General features: G+C 42.9%; 1 protein-coding gene across 1 annotated transcript in view; it reads left to right on the forward strand.

Moving 5' to 3' along the window:
- Positions 1-20,364, forward strand: part of CPNE4 (copine 4) — a 354,061-nt gene that overhangs the window by 64,725 nt on the left and 268,972 nt on the right. The window contains exon 3 of the mRNA XM_074986114.1: positions 17,129-17,316. Coding sequence (XP_074842215.1) covers positions 17,137-17,316 — 180 coding nt within the window. The 5' untranslated portion in view covers positions 17,129-17,136. The remainder of the gene's footprint in view (positions 1-17,128; positions 17,317-20,364) is intronic.

The raw sequence follows: 20,364 nt of genomic DNA on the forward strand, positions 1-20,364 counted from the left end.
GAGCACCTGCATCTCCCATTAACTCCACTATCGATTTAGGGACCTAAATTAACCCTAGACAAACAAAACATTTTGCCCAATGGTCTTGGTGCTTTTGGTACATTTTCTTGTCACTTAAGTCAAGGGGATTAGATGACCTGGCGGTAAAAGCGCTAAGGTTGTGAACACAACAGTCTCTGCCATTAATATCACTGATGGAACTGCAGGGGTGTGATTTAAAGATGCTAAATTTTTGAGGTTAGATACAGTTAGAGAATTTGGTTGGAGATTGGTCCTCATTTAGGATGGATATTTGAACAGATTTTTTTAAAATATTTAACCTAACTACATTATTAATCTTTAAAGCCAAGATAAAAAGAGACATTAGTCCATATCAGTGGCTCTTCCATGGTGCTATTACGATGTGCAACAGTATTCCATTTTCTCTCTTGTACAGCATGCATTTGCCATGAAATTCAGTGAGCGCTCCATGCATATCTGAGAGCAGAACTTAGAATCATAGAACATGAAGGGACTTCTAGAGGTCATCCTTTCCAGTCTCCTGTACTCATGGAAGGACCAAGCACCATCTAGACCGTCTCTGATGGGCATTTGTCTAACCTGCTCTTAAAAATATCCATTGATGGAGATTCCACAAAACCCCTGGACAGTTTATTTCAGGGCTTAACCAACCTGACAGTTAGGAAGTTTTTCTTAGTGTCTAGCTTAAACAGCCCTTCCTGCAGTTTAAACCCATTTGTTCTTGTCTGCTTATCAAAGGTTATGGAAAATAGTTTTTTTTCCTCCTCTTCATAAAAACCTTTTAGATACTTGGAAAACTGTTACCATGTCTCCTTTCCATCTTTCTTTTCCAAACTAAACAAGACCAGTTTTTTCAGCCTTTCCTCATAGGTCATGTTTTCTAGAGCTGTAATTATTTTTGTTGCCATTCTCTGGGAGCTTGTGTACGCTACCTCCCTACTTTGAAAGGAGGATGGTAAGTAGGGTTTTGGGAGTTTATTAATGAAGTGTTGCCGTGCACATGCAGCACTTCTTTAAGCAAATTTCCCCCCTCCAACTTTGAAGTGCTAACCTTTGAAGTACCGGCTCGCATCTAGCCGTGGGTCACCCACCTGTACTTCAAAGAGCCCAGGGTACTTCGAAGTCCCTTTACGCCTCAAAATTTTGAGGCGTAAAGGGACTTCAAAGTTGCCCAGGCACTTCGAAGTACCGGCAGGTGAGCCGTGGCTAGATGCAAGCCAGTTCTTTGAAGTTTAGCACTTCGAAGTTGCCATGGGGGGGAATTTGCTTAATGAATTGTTGCATATTCACTGCAGCACTTCATTAATAAACTCCCAACATCCTACTTACCATCCTCCCTTTGAAGTAGGGAGGTAGTGTAGACACAGCCTGGGTGGTTTCCAGCTTGTACATGGTTTTCCTGAAATGTGGCACCCAGTACTGGACACAATACTGCAGCTGATGCCTAATCAGTGTGGAGTAGAGTAGAATTACCTCTTCTGCCTGGCTTAGAGCATGCCTGGTTTTTTTTTTTGCAACTGTGTCACACTGTTGACTCAGCTTGTGGACCACTATGACCTCTACATCCCTTTCTTTAGTACTCCTTCCTAAGCAGTCATGTTGTATGCACGTAAAGGATTGTCCTTTCCTCAGTGGAATAGTTTGCAATTGTTCTTATTGAATATCATCCTATTTAACTCAGGCTGTTTCTCCAGTTTGTCCAGATAATTTTGAATTATAATTCTATCTTTTAAGGCACTTGCAAACCCTCCCAGCCTAGTATCATCCGCAAACTTTATACCCCTATTCTCCTGTGCCTTTAAATCATTAACAAAGATATTGCAGAGGACGAGCCCTGGAACTGATCCCTATAGAATCCCACTTGTTATCCATCCAGTTATGCACCCACGTAATAGTTACTTTGTTTAGGTGTTTCCCTAATTTCTTAATGAGAAGATCATGCAAGACTGTGTCAGAAGCTTTGCTAAAGTCTAGTTATACCGTATTGACGGCTTTCCTCCTATTCATAAGGCTTGTTACCCTGTCAAAAAATAAAATGAAATAAAAGGGCGCAGCTATCAAGTTGGCTTGACAAGATTTGTTCATGACAAATCAAATCCATGCTTACTGTTGTCACCTTATTATCTTCCAGACATTTGCAAATTAAGGAATTGATGATTTCCCCCATTATCTTTCATGGTGCAGAGATTAAGATGACCAGCCTGTAATTCTCTGAGTTGCCCTGATTTTCCTTTTTGTAGATAGCCACTATACCTGCTGTTTTCCATTCTTCTGGAATCTTTCCAATCTTTCATGTGTTTTCAAAGATAATAGCTAGTAACTCAAAGATCTCTTCATCAGCTCCTTGAGTGTTCTGGGACACATTTAATCAGGCCCTGATGACTTGAAAACATCTCACTTACCTAAGAAGTTTTAATTTGCTCTTTCCCTATTTTAGCTTCTGAGCCTACTCTGTTTTCACTAGCATTCACTATCTGAGGTGTCCAGTCACTGCCAACCTCTTTGTGAAAACCCAAACAAAGAAGTCATTAAGTACTGTTGTTATTTCTTCCTCTTAATTGAGTAATGGGCCTACACTGTCCTATGTTTTTCTCTGTTGTCTAATGTATTTGTAGAATGTTTTGTTATCTTCTGTGACTTTAGTTAGATTGAGCTCATGTTATGCCTTTGCCTTTCTAATTTGTCCGTACATACATGTTATTTGTTTACATCCATTCTTTGCAGTTTGACCTATTTTTTTCTTTTTGTAGGACTCCTTTTTGATTTTTATATCATTCAAGATCTTCTGGTTTAGCCAGGGTTGTTTAAGTTCCTACATAGTGGAATAGATTACTCTTGTGCCCTTAATAATGTCTCTTTGGAAAAACTGTCAACTATCTTCAATTGTTTTTCCTTTTAGTCTCACTTCCCCTGGGATGTTCCCTCAGTTTGCCAAATTCTGCCTTCTTGAAATCCATTCTTTATTTTCCTATTTTATCTTACCATTTCTTAGAATCCTGAATTCTATCATTTCATGATCACTTTCACACAAACTGCCTTCCACTTTTAAGTTCTCAGTCCAATTCTCTCCTGTTTGTCACAATCAAATCCTAGATGGGTATCCCTGCTCAGTAGCTTTCTCCACTTTTTGAAATAAAAAATTGTCCCCAGTACATGCCAAGAAGTTGTTGGATGATCTGTGCCCTGCTGTTATTTTCCCCAACAGATGTCTGGGTAGCTGAAGTCCTCCATCACCACCAAATCTTATGCCTTAGATAATTTTACCAGTCTTCTAAAGAAAGTCTCATCCACCTCTTCTTCTTGGCTAGGTAGAGTGTAGTAGGAATCCTACTATAGCATCACCCTCATTTTAACCTCTTTTTATCCTTACCCAGAGACTTTCAACAAGTAGGAATGGCCATACAGGATGACCTAATTTTGTGGGATCCTTTTGAAGCTCTTAACAGTCTGTTTTTTGTTCTTAACTGTCTTGAGCAGTTTAGTATCATCAGTAAATGTTGCCATCCCTCTGTTTACCCCTTTCTCCAGATAATTTATAAACTGGTTGAATAGGACTGGTCCAAGTACAGAACCTTGAAGGACACCACTAGTTACTTCTCTCCATTCTGAAAACTAACCATTTATTTCTACTCTTTGTTCCCTGTCTTTTCTGTAAGAGGACCTGTCCCAATTTTACATCCAAACTCCAGACCAAGTGTATATATTTTTAGTATATAAGGCAACACCTCTTTTTTTTTTTCTGCCTTTCCTTCCTGACCAAACTGTACACATCTGTACTAGTATTCCAGTCATACATATTACCCCACCAGTCTCTGTCATGTGCTAGTCACATTCATTTGCTGGCATGAGTTCTTTCTGCTTATTCCCCAACCTTCTTGTATTTGTATACAGACACCTAAGATACTGATATGATACTTCCCATCCCAGTGCTGCCTTATCTCTCCTTCATTGTGGATAGTTCTCTGAAGACGTCCACTTAGTGTGCAGCAGCAGTCAAAAAAGCTAACAAAATGTTGGGAATCATTAAGAAAGGAATAGGTAATAAGACAGAAAATGTCATATTACCTTTATATAAATCCATGTTACATCCACATCTGGAATACTGTGTACAGATGTGGTCGCCCCATCTCAAAAAAGATATAATGGAATTGGAAAAGGTTCAGAAAAGGGCAACAAAAATGATTAGGGATATGGAGTGTCTGCCATACGAGGAGAGATTAATAAGACTGGGACTTCTTAGTTTGGAAAAAGATGATTAAGGGGGGATATGACAGAGGTATATAAAATCACGACTGGTGTGGAGAAAATAGATAAGGAATTGTTATTTACTCCTCACAACACAAGAACTAGGGGTCACCAAATGAAATTAATAGGCAACAGGTTTAAAACAAACAATAGGAACTATTTTTTCACACAATGCACAGTTAACCTGTGGAACTCCTCGCAGGAGAATGTCGTGAAGACCAAGACTATAGTAGAGTTTAAAAAAGAACTAGATAAATTCAAGGGGGATAGGTCCATCAATGACTATTAACCAGGATGGGCGTGGAGGGTGTCCATAGCCTCTGTTTGCAGGAGGCTGGAAGTGGGCAACAGGGAATTGATCACTTGATGATTACCTGTTCTGTTCATTCCCTCTGGGGCACCTGTCATTGGCCACTGTCGGAGACAGGATACTGGGCCTGTGGTCTGACCCAGTATGGCTGTTCTTATGTTCTTACGATCCCTGCTATTGTGGCCCATACTGCCCTCAAAGCCTGACCCTTTCCCTGGGACTCCATGTTTTTGACTTACCAGCTGGCTTTAGTCAGCTGCTATCTTCAAACCTAGTTTAAAGCCCTCCTTAATAGGTTAGCCAGTCTGTGTCCAAATATGTGTCCAAACCCGTCCTCGATAGGAGAAGGCTACTACCCCATGCTACTCATCCATGTGGACACTAATGATCCTGTGAGGTATGCCCTTCAGCAGATCAGAAATGACCACAGGGCTCTAGGAGTACATGTAAAGCAGTTTGTTAATGTAGGTGGTGTTCATGTTGGTCCTTCTGGCAAGGCTAGGGATTCCAGACAAACACAGATACATCCTGTAAGGGAACACCTGTCTGCAAAGTTGGTGTCACTGGGAGGGCTTTGGCTTCCTTGATCACAGAATGCTGTTCCAAGGAGAAGAACTGCTAAGGAGACATGGGGAGAGGATATGTGCCAATGGGTCCAAGCCTGATGCCAAAAAACTCCTTTATGAGTACTCTCAGGGCCCAGTAGTCACTTCTGATTTGTGAAGGTATCATTAGTGTCCACATGGATGAGTAGTGTGGGGTAGTAGTCAGAGTCAGATGATGCTCAACAATCCCTCTGTAACTTGACCCAAAGCCAGTAATTCACCTTGACATATGGCATATATTGAAAAATGGATATGTGTGTTAATATTCAGAATATGTGCGCAACCTTATTTACTATGATCTAAAAGTATTTAAAGACCACTGATTCAGCAAATCTGTTGAAATCCAATCAGCCAATATTGCCTTTTAATTTAACAACAGTAACCCTAGCTGGACAACATTAACTACAAAAATATAAAGTAACAATATAATCAGTGCAACACCAGCCTTGATGAAAAGCCCATGTAAATCAATGAAAAGACTGCTGTGGACTTGGGCTTATGACTGCATTCCAAAGGCCTCTTGTTTAGAAGTTATATAATCCCTGCTTTTTAAGATTCAGGGTCCACCCAATTCCAGCTCTAGCTTTCAAGTTTGTTTGAACTCTACATCCAGAATGGTTACAGGACCTTTAAAACTGGAGTGTACACCACTGACACAGTTCTTGAAGTTCCACGTACCAGAAGGAGGAAGTCCTACAGAAAATATTATCCCCACACTATTGAAGGAAGCATTGAGGCAATCTAATAAAAGTTCACTGTGTCTCTACTGTTACCATAGCACCTAGTTGTCCTGGTCATTGACCAACCCCTACATTGAGCTTGATGCTATACAAACACAGAAGACAAAGTGCTCCTAATCTCAGCAGTTGGAGTGGGACCAATGAAGGTACTTTGGTGTTGCAACAGTGAGCATTATGGCACCAAACTTTTAAATGCCTGTGAACTCACTGGAACAATAGTGGGATCCTCCAAAATGAGTTCAGCCTATAGGCTCCTTATATAGTTAATGAGGAGAGGTAGGCACCGAAGAATACCACCCACAAATGCCAGCCAAATAGGTTCAGAGCTGCCTTAGCTAGTCAGTGAAAGAAGCCAGCTATGGCACTGTGTGTTAAGCCCCACTCTTTTCCTGAGATAGATTCCAAAATCCAGACTACAGGAAGGTGCCTGCCTCTGTTAGCCCTCCGCAACTGGTGCCCAAACCACTTTGTGGTGGAATGAGTTAGGTATTTGGTCTCTAGAAAACAGGTGGGGGAGGAGGAGGTTTGGGTGCTCTAACCACTGACCTATGGGATATTCTGGTGTGGGGGTACCTCAGGCTCCCTTGTTTAAAGCTGTTCCGCTTTGGATAAATACTGCTGGAGTGATTGGAGCTGGGGTTGTTGGATTGGTGTTTACCACCTCCCATGTGTGTACTCTAACTGCCGGCCTACAAAGTGTGTGTCGTTCTATCTCTCTGTCCCAATGACTTTTTAAGCATATTATGTCTTTGCCCACGAAAGCATACGCTCCGAAAAATCTGAGTCTATTGGTGCCACAGGACTTCTTGTTGTTTTTAAGCATCTCTCTGCAGGGAAGCAGGCATTCGGGCACATCTCAAGCCAGCGCTCTTGCCTCTAGACTAAAATTGTAAGGTGAGCATTGCTATGGCCAGCTTCCCTTCACTCCCTGGATTTTGATTGCCCAGCGGCAACATACCAGACTGGGTCCTGGACATGAATGAGGTGGCTGAACACCTGTCATCTGCAGGCTCATTAACTGCTCTAGGTCTTCCTGGGAGATGGGTGCCCAGACCATGGAGAGAGGCAGATGTGCACATGCCCAGAATTGGAAACGTAGGTGACTAGGAAACTTTAACCCTAAAACACTGAGGGAGCTGGGTGAGTTTAGATACCAACATGGTTCAATAATTGTTTTTGTGGATCTCATGGAAACAAAACAAGAGATTTAGGCACTTACATCTGGGATTTAGTTACTAAATACCTTTGTGGATCTGGGTCTAATTGTTTAATTATCCCTGCCAGAGATGACTTATCCCCAGTGCTCACTAATGTAGTTCTAAAGAACAAATTTTCTTCTAGTATTCATTTGATTATACCAGATGCTGGGTATTTTCAAAATAATTCTTGAGGGGGGGAAAATTAACCCATAGTCCAAGATCCTCACTGTTTCCCCAGCTTTCCTGATTTCAAAGTGAATAAGCTAAACTCTGTGCTATGCTGTTATTAAAATATATATCAGACTATTTTGAAATGTTTAAAGTGTAAGCATTCATGGCATTATACAGTTAATATACTTGTAATTATATCAGTAAGTTTGTTTGCGAGTTGGTGTTGCCTTTTTCCTTAGAGGCAAAAATTATCTTCACACAGGAAAATTTATTAAGTATTTCTTCATGTCTTCACCTGCATTTCCTGTCTCCTGGAGCCATGTGGTTTACCATTGCCTAATGAGGAAAGCTCATATCAGTGTTTTGGGTTGAAACATTGGTAGCATGTCACTGACTAACGCACCATTTTAGTCTTCCTAAGAGTAAATGAAATAGAATGAATATGGTAGTAAACAAACAAACAAACAAACAAAAAATTCAGCATGGTGTGACTCTAGAGGAACACTTTCACGTACCACTTAGTCCACTTGTCTTTGGTATCCACTCTGTCTCTTCCCCTCTGAGATATCTTTTCATCAGTGACCAAAAAATGTATAAACTTTGAAGGAATAAAGAAGTACTAATGAAGTGAAGAGAAAAGATTTGTAGCAAGCAAAAAACAAATACTGTAATTTATTCCTCTATCAAAGATATCTGTATAATTGACTATCAAATTGCATAAGCGGCTAACTTCGAAGTGAACCATAAAAATAATACATTTTTAGCCACATATTATAGGCTCAAAATATATTTTATGAGTCCCCCGTTTCCTGGTAACATGACATCAGTAGAGCAACCCAAACTAGTGATTATAAAAAGAGAAGTATATAATGGAACAAAAGACTAAAGCAGCAACTTGATCTTTTTCGTTGATAAATTAGTTCTTGTAAGAACTGAAGAAAAGGCTCAGATATTAAAAAGGAGAGAGAACTTGACAGTTATTCGCCATTCAGAAAAATAAATGTATGATTGCTGGGGGAGGAGGAAAAATACATCTCTTACTCCCAGAATTATATTCTTCCTGGTTTTGAAGTCACCAACCCATTACTGCACAAAGGGTGACATTTCACTGTGATGTAAAATGTGTATGATGTCAAATTAAACTGATTTTAAAACCAAATTAAATTCTGGAATTGCAGAGGGATAAAAATATCTTGAAATCTAGTGGGTGAGGTTGGACACAACTTCCTGAGGGTGCTTGGGTTGTAGGGGCACAAAGACATTTCAGAAAACACAAGTGGCAGTTTTCTGGAAAAACTTCACTTGATCTTAAGTGGTGATTAGCTGTTTGGGCCTTGGGAGATCTCCCCTGCAGTCTTCACTCAGCCATAACTGCCTAAACCATACAAGGGATAAGAAATAAAGAAAAAGTCTTGGAAGTTGGTGGCAAAATGCCAGTTGACCTCACAGTGGCCGTGATATCTTGTGTGATGTTTAGCCATACAATAGAGTATACTGGGTCTGTTAGTTACTCCTAGATTTAATCTCTTGTTAAAAGTTACTAAATGTTGTTTTGGAGTTTTTTTTGGTTGCACTTTTTCCAGGTGAGGTGTTTGGTTTATCCACTAACCCTCAAAAACATACTGCCCTTTTGTGGTCTGGCAATTCTCTCATTCAGTACCCGTCAGGTTCTGAGGGTGCCAGACTAGACAGGTTCAGCCTGTACTGTCTAGAGATATTCTTCCATACAAAGTGGCTCACAAATTTTTGGCTTGTTTGCATGCTTCATCAGAGAGGTGACTGGTCTACCTCCTCTTGTTTTCAAACCACAGTTGTGTAAGTCAGCTTATGATGCACCCTCCACTTACCAGAAGAGAATCCCATTCAGTGATGCAATCCACGTGCCAATAAATTGCAGAATATGTTTGTTAAGCTGACACTATTGCTGATATATTTGTTATTTGTGATGCAACTGTTTTAGAGTATCTGTGCTAATACCTAACATTCCAAGGGGGAATCAAAATTAGAAGCAATTTAATAAACCCATCCCAACTTCAAATTTTTGGAAGCTGTCCAAACCAAACTCTCTTAAAATGTCATGTACAGTTCACTTTTAAAAGTCACCTATATTAATTTGTTTAGATCCCTGTCCACAACTGCATTTAAATGTGCTGTTTTCAGACCCCATCAAAGAGGGTTGTAATGACAAATTAAATATAGACCAGCAGATGCTATAAACTTGAACAATGTGTTCTGCCATTTTTTTCAGTTTAGGTTGTAGCATTCTGTGGCATGCTATTTGACTTGAGCATTTGCCCTCTTGAATAGGGAGAGATTTAAGCATATACTTAAGGCTTTCCTGAACTAGAGCTTTAATTGCTCATGCTGTCACAGATCACAGGTTTGTTTTCCCCCCTCAATCATGACTTTGGGATATGTATGTATCAAATCGTGAGCTCCATTGGATTTGGAACTCCATTATGGATTATATTGCTGAATGCGGGTTTTAACTTGCCCAAGGCATTTTATTGAATAGCATTCTAGGCAGCTGCCCTGTCTAGAAGGGCTATCACAGAGAAACCATCAAATCAGCAATCTGGGGTTATTTTATCTATTAGCAGGTCCCTAGAAAACAATGCACGTGACAAGCCTCACTGGGGGAATCCATTAAAGAGTCAATCTAAGTACTTGGGCAACGGAAATAGAGCCCGCTTCAGAAGCGATACCACTCTAAGCAGTGGGGTGCTGAGCATTGCCCCATGCAGGATGTTCAGGGGACAATGGGCAGGATGAATGCCGCTGGGCTCGAAATATTGACTGACCTCAGACACACAGATGGAGTGAGATCAGAACAGGGGAAGGTACATCTCAGTATTTCTGTTATTTTTCAAAGAGCTGGGGGTATAAAGTGATTTTGAAGAGTAAAGTGAGGGTGGTTAAGAAATTCCTTTCCTAAGACTTAATTTTTTGCATTTCTGATGTGCCGGGCTTCTGGATTAACCCCAGATGAAACCAGAGTGCTCATAGCAAAAGAGGGACTCTGAGGGACCCTTTGTATGTGGCTAAGGGTGTCAGACACTGATTGTGGAATTTGGGGTAGCTGGGTGGTGGCACTGCATGATCCAAGGTAGGGCAATTAGGCAAGAAGTGCGAGTCTAGGAGTGTGCCCTATAGACCCAGAGCTAGAAACGGTGATTAGGTTCTACCTCAGTCTCTTTGCTTAGAAGCACATAGGACCCAGAGGTCGTGTCTACACGAGCCACAAACTTCAAAATGGCCACACAAATGGCCATTTCGAAGTTTACTAATGAAGGGCTGAAATGCATATTCAGCGCTTCATTAGCATGCGGGCGGCCGCAGCACTTCGAAATTGACGCGCCTTGCCGCCGCGCGTCTCGTCCCCATAGGGCTCCTTTTCTAAAGGACCCCGCCTACTCCGAAGTCCCCTTATTCCCATCAGCTCATGGGAATAAGGGGACTTCGAAGTAGGTGGGGTCTTTTCGAAAAGGAGCCCCGTCTGGACAAGATGCGTGGCGGCGAGCCGCGTCAATTTCGAAGTGCCGCGACCGCCCGCATGCTAATGAAGCGCTGAATATGCATTTCAGCGCTTCATTAGTAAACTTCGAAATGGCCATTTGCGTGGCCATTCGAAGTTTGGGGCTCGTGTAGACGTAGCCAGAGAGTTGCAAAAGACTAGTGACCACGCAGAGCATTACTGGATCATTGGGTTGTAAATAGAACTGGCGGAATTTTGTTGGACAAATATCTTAGTGAAGCTATTTCAGTTTACCCAAACACTATTCATGAATTTGACACAAATTTAGCCATATAGTTTTAGTACAAACAAGCACAACACATGCACACAAAACTTCATAATGAAAAGCAGAAATTGCTGGACCTTGGAAAAGAGTGTAAATCATTCTTCAACCTGGGTAGCTAGAGCACTCGCTTAGAGCGTGAGAAATCCAAGTTCAAATTGCTGCTTCAGTGACTATTCAATTATTTGTACAACGTGGAATGGCTTGGACAGCAGAGACAGATAGGTTGGTCCCATAGCCAAGATTCCATCCTATAATGTGGGAGACCCCACTTCAAATCTGTTCTCCACAGACAATAGGGGGAACTGAACCTGGAGCCTCTACATCCTGGTGAATGCTCTAAAGGGGCTTTTGGGGAGGTCCCCCACTGCCATCTAGCCCTTTATGGCTATGTCTACACGTGAAGCCAACATCGAAATAACTTATTTCGATGTAGCAACATCGAAATAGGCTATTTCGATGAATAACGTCTACACGTCCTCCAGGGCTGGCAACGTCGATGTTCAACTTCGACATTGCGCGGCACCACATCGAAATAGGCGCTGCGAGGGTACATCTACATTCCAAAGTAGCACACATCGAAATAAGGGTGCCAGGCACAGCTGCAGACAGGGTCACAGGGCGGACTCAACAGCAAGCCGCTCCCTTAAAGGGCCCCTCCCAGACACAGTTGCACTAAACAACACAAGATCCACAGAGCCGACAACTGGTTGCAGACCCTGTGCCTGCAGCATGGATCCCCAGCTGCCACAGCAGCAGCCAGAAGCCCTGGGCTAAGGGCTGCTGCCCACGGTGACCATAGAGCCCCGCAGGGGCTGGAGAGAGAGCATCTCTCAACCCCCCAGCTGATGGCCGCCATGGAGGACCCGGCAATTTTGACGTTGCGGGACGCGGATCGTCTACACGGTCCCTACTTCGACGTTGAACGTCGAAGTAGGGCGCTATTCCGATCCCCTCATGAGGTTAGCGACTTCGACGTCTCGCCGCCTAATGTCGAAGTTAACTTTGAAATAGCGCCCGACGCGTGTAGCCATGACGGGCGCTATTTTGAAGTTTGTGCCGCTACTTCGAAGTAGCGTGCACGTGTAGACACAGCTTATATGTGCCAAGTAACCCTCCAAACCCTATTTTGGATCAAATGAAACATATTTTGTTTACCTTAAATAGATTTTTAAAAAATCACTGAAGTGTTTCACATTTATCAATTTGACCTAAACTGGTACTTACCCCCCAGTATTTTGGAAGAGACCATGAAATGAAAAATCAATTTTTTTGCCCATGTCTAGCTAGAACAATGACAAGGATAGAAAATAATGCTTTTTAGGACTTGTAGACGGACACCATACGTCTCTCATTAGTGAGAGAGACAGTTCTGCTTCACCACTTAGACACATGTTCCTAAAGTCAATTTGCATTCTTTCAAAATTCTGCATTGGTTCATCATTGTCCTCTCCTTATTCTGAATGTTGAAAGATTCTAATTAATTGTGCCTTTTAGATTAATGGAGTCACTGTGGATGGGCACTCATTTGTTTTTAATGACTCCTGAGTGAAAGAAGGATAATTTTAATTCTCTTCCAAAATTACCAAATGTTTGCTTTTATCAAAACAATTATCTGCAGGCATTAACTGTTGAAAATAGGAGTGTTACATGAGAGGTAGTGAGGAAGATTTAAAGAGGACACTGGAAACATATTGATAATCTGGTAAAGTTAATCCTTCCCTCTAGCAGAGTGTGAAATTACTTGTTTACAGCTGTTACCATGGGGGGAAAAAGCCCTGAAGATAGCAAGTCACATGTTAGAGGAGCCAGATTTGTGAGGACAGATTAACTTGTGAAGTTCAGACATGACTGAACAATTAAAATGATCTAACGTTCCTTTATAGATACAGCCATTCATATCATAGTTTTGACACCACTGCTTCATTATTATGCTGCTGGCAAAAAAACTTGAGTTGTAGTATGGGTGGTGATAATTGTTTCATTGTTTGTAATAAGCTAGTGGCCTTAGATTCCATTTTTTTCAGGCACTGAACAAGCTCTTAAGATGGGAGGGCAATAATTTTTGATGGGGAGACTACTCCAAGAATTTAAGTGGTTAAGGGCAGCACTCTCCCATGATACTATTGGACCAAAGCAGCAGAAATGTAGCACTTTAAAGACAAACAAAATGATTTATTTTTGTTCTCTTTAAAGTGCTACATTTCTGCTGCTTTGGTTTGTTGGAGTACAGACTAACATGGCTACCTCTCTGATGATGATAGTAGGTGGAAGTTGGGTGCAGAAGAGAGATGGGGGTTGGGGTGCAGGCGATGGTATGGAGTCTGAGAGGGAGTTTGGTTGAAGGAGGATGCTGTAGCCTTGTGCAGGGGGTTGCGGTGTGGGATCTGTGAGGGGATATGGGTACAAGAGGATATTCTGACTTGGAGGAGCGGTGCAGGAGAGAGTGCAGGGACTTGGGTTGTGACTGGGGGCAGGGATTTGGGGTGCAGGCTCAGGGAGGAGATATGGGTGCTGGAGGAGGGATGTACAGTGTTCAGATTATGTGAGGTAGGGCTGCAGGAGGGAGGGGCCAGAAGGTTGGAGGGGAAGGGAGGGCCTGGGGAGCTAAAGGCAGGCTCTGTCTGGGAGGTGCTTATCTAGGTGACTGCTGGCCGTACAGCCCAGCAGGTCCCTCAGGCTGAACCTATGCCTGACTCACTCCCCCATGCCACTGGGTGGCTGTCTGCTGGAGCCATGTGCTGCTCTGAACGCAATGAACTGGGGGTGGAGAGTGGAGGAGGGGAGGGGATGTTTTGTATGCTGCCTGCCTTGAAAAGGCTGCTCCCATGGGCCAGTTTGCTGCCAATGGGAGCTGCAAGGTTGTGCTGGGCCAGGGCAACGCACAAAGCCTACCCCCCGCAACCCACTGCCTGACATGCAACAGCACAGGTCTTGAAATCTGGTCCACAGCCGGAAGAGTATACAATCCACAATAATGAGACTTTACCACTATAAGTGCTTCTGCTCTGCTACCTGTGCCATAGCTCTAACACTGAACTGTAGCAAGGAGGGTGGGAAGCAGAGAATGAATATAAATCAGACTTTATGTGTATTACTGCGGCTCTGTGGTAAGGGCCTTCTCTCTGTAGCGTTTTGAGGAATTATTAAAGCGAGTTTGTACAGTTTGTTAGGTCACCTACAGGCAAATGGGAACTGAACCAAGGACAACTAATTTGATTAAAATTTTGTATTGATTTGAACTGAGGGACTCTGAGGGCCCGTTCAGAATTACAGCCGATGAGCCTGTCAGCCTGGGGAATGTGATACCGTGTGTAATGGGATGGGGTTTCTGGGCACTACTAGAGAAATCAATCCAGAGTACCTTTGCTTAAAATCCGGTCTACTTACAGCCCCAGGCTGGATTTCCTTCTCACTAAGGCAAATCCAACCAGCCACAACAGCGCTCTGCCAACCCCATTGGCCAGCCAGAAGCCGCACAAACCCACAGACTTCTCAGCTGCTATACCAGCCCAGACCAATGACCCACAAATTCAAGTTATTAAACCTGTTTCACCAAACACTACACAGATTCTTCCAGACCCCAAAGGGCCCAGCATCAGACCACGGTCAATATACACATAGATCTTAAAGAATATGCTCACCAATTCTTTATATCTAAGCATCTTAAGATTTATTAAGAAAAAAGGAAGAACGGGGTTAAAGAAAAGAATTGTTAAAGTGATACTTTACATATATTAGTCATAACTTCAGGTGCAGGCCAGCAATATTATTTGCCGATTCTTGAAAGTCTCTGAAAGTTCATTTCAGGTTACATAGTTTCAGTTATCAAAGCATTGTAGATATGGCCTCCTGGGGTCCACATGCTAGCACATGGATCTTTGGAGACCAAAAGACAAAGGATCCAAGATGAACACTGCTAAGTCCACACTATTCATAGAATCGTAGAACACTAGGACTGGAAGGGACCTCGAGAGGCCATCGAGTCCAGCCCCCTGCCCCAATGGCAGGATGAAGTACTATCTAAACCATCGCTGATAGACATCTATCTAACCTGTTCTTAAATATCTCCAGCGATGGAGATTCCACAACCTCCCTTGGCAATTTATTCCACTGTTTGACCGCCCTGACAGTTAGGAACTTTTTCCTAACATCCAACCTAAACCTCCCTTGCTGCAGTTTAAGCCCGTTGCCTCTTGTTCTACCCTCAGAGGCCAAGAAGAACAAGTTTTCTCCTTCCTCCTTATGACTCCCTTTTAGATACCTGAAAACCACTATCATGTCTCCCCTCAGTCTTCTCTTTTCCAAACTAAACAAGCCCAATTCTTTCAACATTTTTTCGTAGGTCACATTCTCTAGACCTTTAATCGTTCTTGTCGCTCTTCTCTGGACCCTCTCTAGTTTCTCCACATCTTTTTTGAACTGCGGTGCCCAGAACTGGACACAATACTCTGGCTGAGGCCTAACCAGTGCAGAGTAGAGGGGAAGAATGACTTTTCATGTCTTGTTCACAACACACCTGTTAATGGACCTCTCTTGTGTTGTTCCTTGTATTCTCTTTCTCTTCAGGGACAAAGCCCTTTCTTCTTCCCATAGTCCCTTGAGGGTCCGCCCCCACCTGACTCAGGTGGGCTGGTTTGGCAAACGGCCATTGAATGAATCCCAGGAGACAGTCTCAAATTTCTGAAATGGACCTGTTCCTTTGTTTCAGTTCAGGTCAATTAACCATTGTGCTACATCCCATTGACAACTCACAAGTATCTGGAATGTGGATTTGGTGTCTGAGCACCTGGTTTCCACCCTATTGTTCAGCCCAATGTCTTGGCTGTGGCTGCGTTCGCACCTCCTATTGTGAAGCTAGCTCTGAAAGATTTTCTAACACAGCTACGTAGCTAAAATCTATAACTTTACTTACATACATTATACAGACATGTGAGTCACATACATAGATTCAGGGCATCATTAGCGTTCATTAGATACCTGACACAGCCCCCCTAGCACAATATTTGGGGCCAATAGCCACAATAGGCATTAAAATGGCTTCCAGACTCAATACAAAAATTTGGTTGCATAACATCTTGTTATTGTAAAGGGCAACCACACGGCCATATGTAGAGATGGTTTGAAGTTGTGAAGTTTCACATTTGAAGCTTCTTAAGGTTCTGGGGTGATGGTGATGACTTTCAGTTGAGACCCTTCTTATTGGACTGGACTTTCTCTGCCCTGTACTGATTTGACTATTTGCTTCAACCCTTTGCATCCCTGTTCCCCTGCCTCACAGTCTCTTTCCCACAGTTTTATTGCAGACCTGCTTCGCCATCACCCTGTCCCCTCAGACACCTATTCTTCTCTTTCCTATCCATTTAGAGACTCCCCCAGCTAAGTAAACGCACAACCCAAAATAAACTGGAAGTAACACACTGTTTGGTGCCATCACATTGTATGCTTTGCTGGTATGTCCCACCTCTTCCGTTACCTCTGTCTTGTATAGTTAGCTTATAAGCTCTTCAGGGCAGGGCCATCTGTGTTTGCACAGAGCCTACCACGGTGGGGCTGCTTACTTCATTGTCCTTTAGACCCTACTTTAATAATCATGGATAATTGTTCATAAATGTGAAAGTCTTGAAAGTGTTTGGATTATTTATTACTATATATTTTGATCTTTCCCAGGGTTTAGAGACACTCTAGAGCAGTGGTTCCTAATCTGGGGTCTGCACTCTCCTGGGGATCCACAAGGGTATTGCAGGAGGTCCATGAAAAAAAAATAAAAGATCAATAAAAATGATCATAAAAAATAGAATTGGCTTTGATGGGTGGGGGGGCCCACAAACAGTTTGGTGGGGATGATTGTGGGTCTGCATGAGTGAAAAGTTTGGGAACCACTGTTTTAGACATTTTCATTTGACTTTGTTATGAATCTCACCCATGATATCGGATGTCTTTTTCTTTGAGCAGCACAGAATAGGATTGGCTGCTGTATGAACTGAAGGATTGCGCTGTGAGTAAATTGGTTTTGATTGACTCTCTTCTCTCTTCACAGAAAAGAGAATGAAGAAAATGAGCAACATCTATGAATCAGCAGCCAATACCCTGGGAATCTTTAGCAGCCCATGCCTGACTAAAGTGGAGCTGCGAGTTGCATGCAAAAGCATATCAGACCGGGATGCCCTCTCCAAGCCAGATCCCTGTGTCATCCTCAAAATGCAGTCACATGGGCAATGGTTTGAGGTAGGTGGTTAACAAAATGCATATGAGCTTTTTACTTCATGCTCTAGAGCACAGGCTAAGTACTAGGGTGTAATGCACTAAGTGTAAGAGAGTCAGGGTGGGGGAGGTAGTGACTTTTATTGCACCAATGTCTGTTGGTGAGAGCGACAAGTTCTCAAGATTGCAGAGAGCTTTATGTATTTATAGTTCACTATGGTGCTCTGAATGCCATTCCCAGACTGGAAGAAGAGCTACCACAACACTGCATACAAGCCCCCAGCTTCCCTGGCAACAGGAAGGTCGGGGAGGGGGCACCACCCAGGGATGGGCCCAGGAGTCCTTGGCTGCCACCAGCAGTGCAGCAGAGTAAAACAGGCTTCCTGCCGGCCCTGGCTCCGTGCTGTCCCTGGAAGTGGCTGTCCTGTCCCTGGAGCCCCAGGGGAAGCAGGGGGTCTCTGTGCATTGCCCCCACCCTAAGTGCCAATTCTGCAACTGCAGTTGGTCTGGAACCATGGCCATTGGGGGCGGTGCCTGCAGGCAGCAGCATGCAAAGATCCCCTGCCACTTCTCCTCCCCCCGGGAGCTGCTGCCAGAAGGGTGTGCTGGTCCCTTTCTGGAGCCACCCAAGGTAAGAACTGATCTCCTGACCCCCTCGTGAACCCCAGTGCCCTGCCCCAGCCCTGAGCTCACACCCCTCATTCCTTCCCACACCCGACCCCCCTCCCAGAGCCTGCACCCTCTCCTGTGCTCCCCCCCTTGACTCAGCCCTGTCAAAGCGAGTTAGGGTGGAAGAGAGTGAGTGAAGGTGGCAATGGAGTTAGTGGGGGTGGGGCCTCAGGGAAGGGGTGGGACGGAGGCGTGGCCTCAGGGAAAGGGCAGTGGCAGGGCAGGTGTCTTTGAGTTTGCGCAGTTACACGGTTGACCACCTTATTGGGTGGGGATGCGGAAGCCTTGGCCACGTGGGAAGAGCACACCCAGCCTCACAGCTGGCAGCTGGCTGGGCACCCACCAGAGCAGCCATGGTATCTCTCAGCTGTCTGGTGGGCTGCATCTGCAGCTCGTGCGCATGTGTGGGGGCCCACTGACTGTTCTGTCTTGGGACCTGGAATTGCTCTTTGTGGGCCTAGTTCTTGGAATTCCTTTGCTTCCCTCCCCTCTTTTTGAAAATTTTTTAAGGCTTTCATGACCTTTCCCCTCCCTCCCCACTTTTGGTAGCTTTCTTAGCATCAGAGGAGATTTCCTACAGAGCAAAGCAACCCTACCACGCCACTCTTACTTCTATGTTGCTGACTTCAGAGCTGGGAGTGTGGGGGGTGGCCAGCAGACACTGCTTTCCAGCTGTGCAATTCTGCAGGCCAGGAAAAAGGATGAGCCAGGAAAAGCTCAAATATTTATTTGTATTTCAAAAATCTGTTTGTGTGGGGTCCTGTCTGGGAAAACCTGCCTGTATGGCTACCATTGATCTCGTGACTCCCCTCCAAAGCCTTGCAACCCCTTTTTGGATTGGGATCCCCAATTTGAGAAATGCTGGCTTACAACAATACTGGAAAGATATAATCATTTAAGCCCGATGCAAAACCCAGTGAAGACAATGGGAGTTTTTCCAGGAATTTATCAGGCCCTTAAAGAATTCTTGGGCTATCCCTTGTCTGAGCCTAGATAAGAAGTCAGGGTCATTTAACTATTCCCCTCCCTTCCACAACTCCCTGGGCAAATAAAGCAAAGAAAAACTTGTTTTTTATAGCCAAAAAGTATTTCGATGGAGACCAGAGAATACCCATAAAATTGTACGTTCTTTCAAAATTCTGCATCTTTATTTTTTTTAAAAGCAGAAAAGCCCCAACAAACATTAAATAGTCTGCAATCGAATAGCAAAGGAATCCATCCAATTCCCAAATAATTCTTCATTACTCACTGTTTCCACTGCTTCATAATAAATCTGTGGCATGCCTCCCTGCCATTTGCTCCTCAGAAAATCTCTCACATAAGTGATATTTATAATGAAATACCAGAGATTTTATTTTCAAAAAGTAACCCCTGTTGTGTCAGCTTGAGGATTCCTCTTTGGTTCACCTGATCCTGCACAGTAATTTAAAGTAGAATGAATTTAAGAACTGTGCCTTTTCCGCGCCCCCCCCCCTTTTTTTTTTTTTTTTTTTTAAAAAAGGAGGGGGAACTGGTGTTCAGTCATACCCACAGTTGGGCCTGCTGAGGTGCCATTACTCAGTACCAGCAAGTAGTGGCACAATAAAGGACATTCTTAAAGTAAGATTGTTCATGAGGTTTCAAAGCCTTAATCTGTAATTTTTGGTTAGTGGCAGAGGTTACACAACAAATAATTAGACAATACAATTAAAACATTAAAGCAGAGTATTACAATTGAGGATTTTTTTCCACAAAATGTCCTCTTCACATATTGCTGATTTGCAATACCATTGTAGCTGATTGTACAATAGGTGGTTAAAAAACCCAACAACCCTCTTTGTTGTTAATAGTTTCTAGAGTCACTTTGTGTGTGCGCAACACATATGTAAAATTATTTTTCCTCATCTGCTGCTGCATTAAAATCTATTTCTGTGCCATTTTACAGAACGAAAAATGCCTGACAAAATGCATGAAGATTTTTCTCTACGTAACATTAAATTATACTGGTGCTAGATGAATAGTCCATCTTTTTCACTTAATAAGAAACTCCAAAAGTTACAAACTGACATTTTAAAATTATACCCGTCTCTCACCCTGTCCAAATCTATATTCTTAATTGCTAAATGTAATGGAATTGATAATTCAGAATAAGACAAGTTCTTAGAAATAAGAAAGAGAAACATGTACTAGAAATTTAATCTTTAGTAAAATTTCCTCATTCAGTAGGAAAGTTTAATAAGTGGTATTTAATGGAGTGAAGTGAATAGGTTGCAGCCAATAATTTGGCAAACTTCTTTTCTTTCTTATTCTGTATTGTTTGTGGACAGAATATGAAATTCTGCAATTCATTTGTTGTCAGTTATTTATGAACTTCTAAAGGGGAGAATTCTTGGTGTAGAGATAGTTTTAGGTTGAATTTTGACA

Source organism: Carettochelys insculpta, chromosome 2 (genome assembly GCF_033958435.1).
Source record: "Carettochelys insculpta isolate YL-2023 chromosome 2, ASM3395843v1, whole genome shotgun sequence".
NCBI classification, from domain to species: domain Eukaryota; kingdom Metazoa; phylum Chordata; order Testudines; family Carettochelyidae; genus Carettochelys; species Carettochelys insculpta.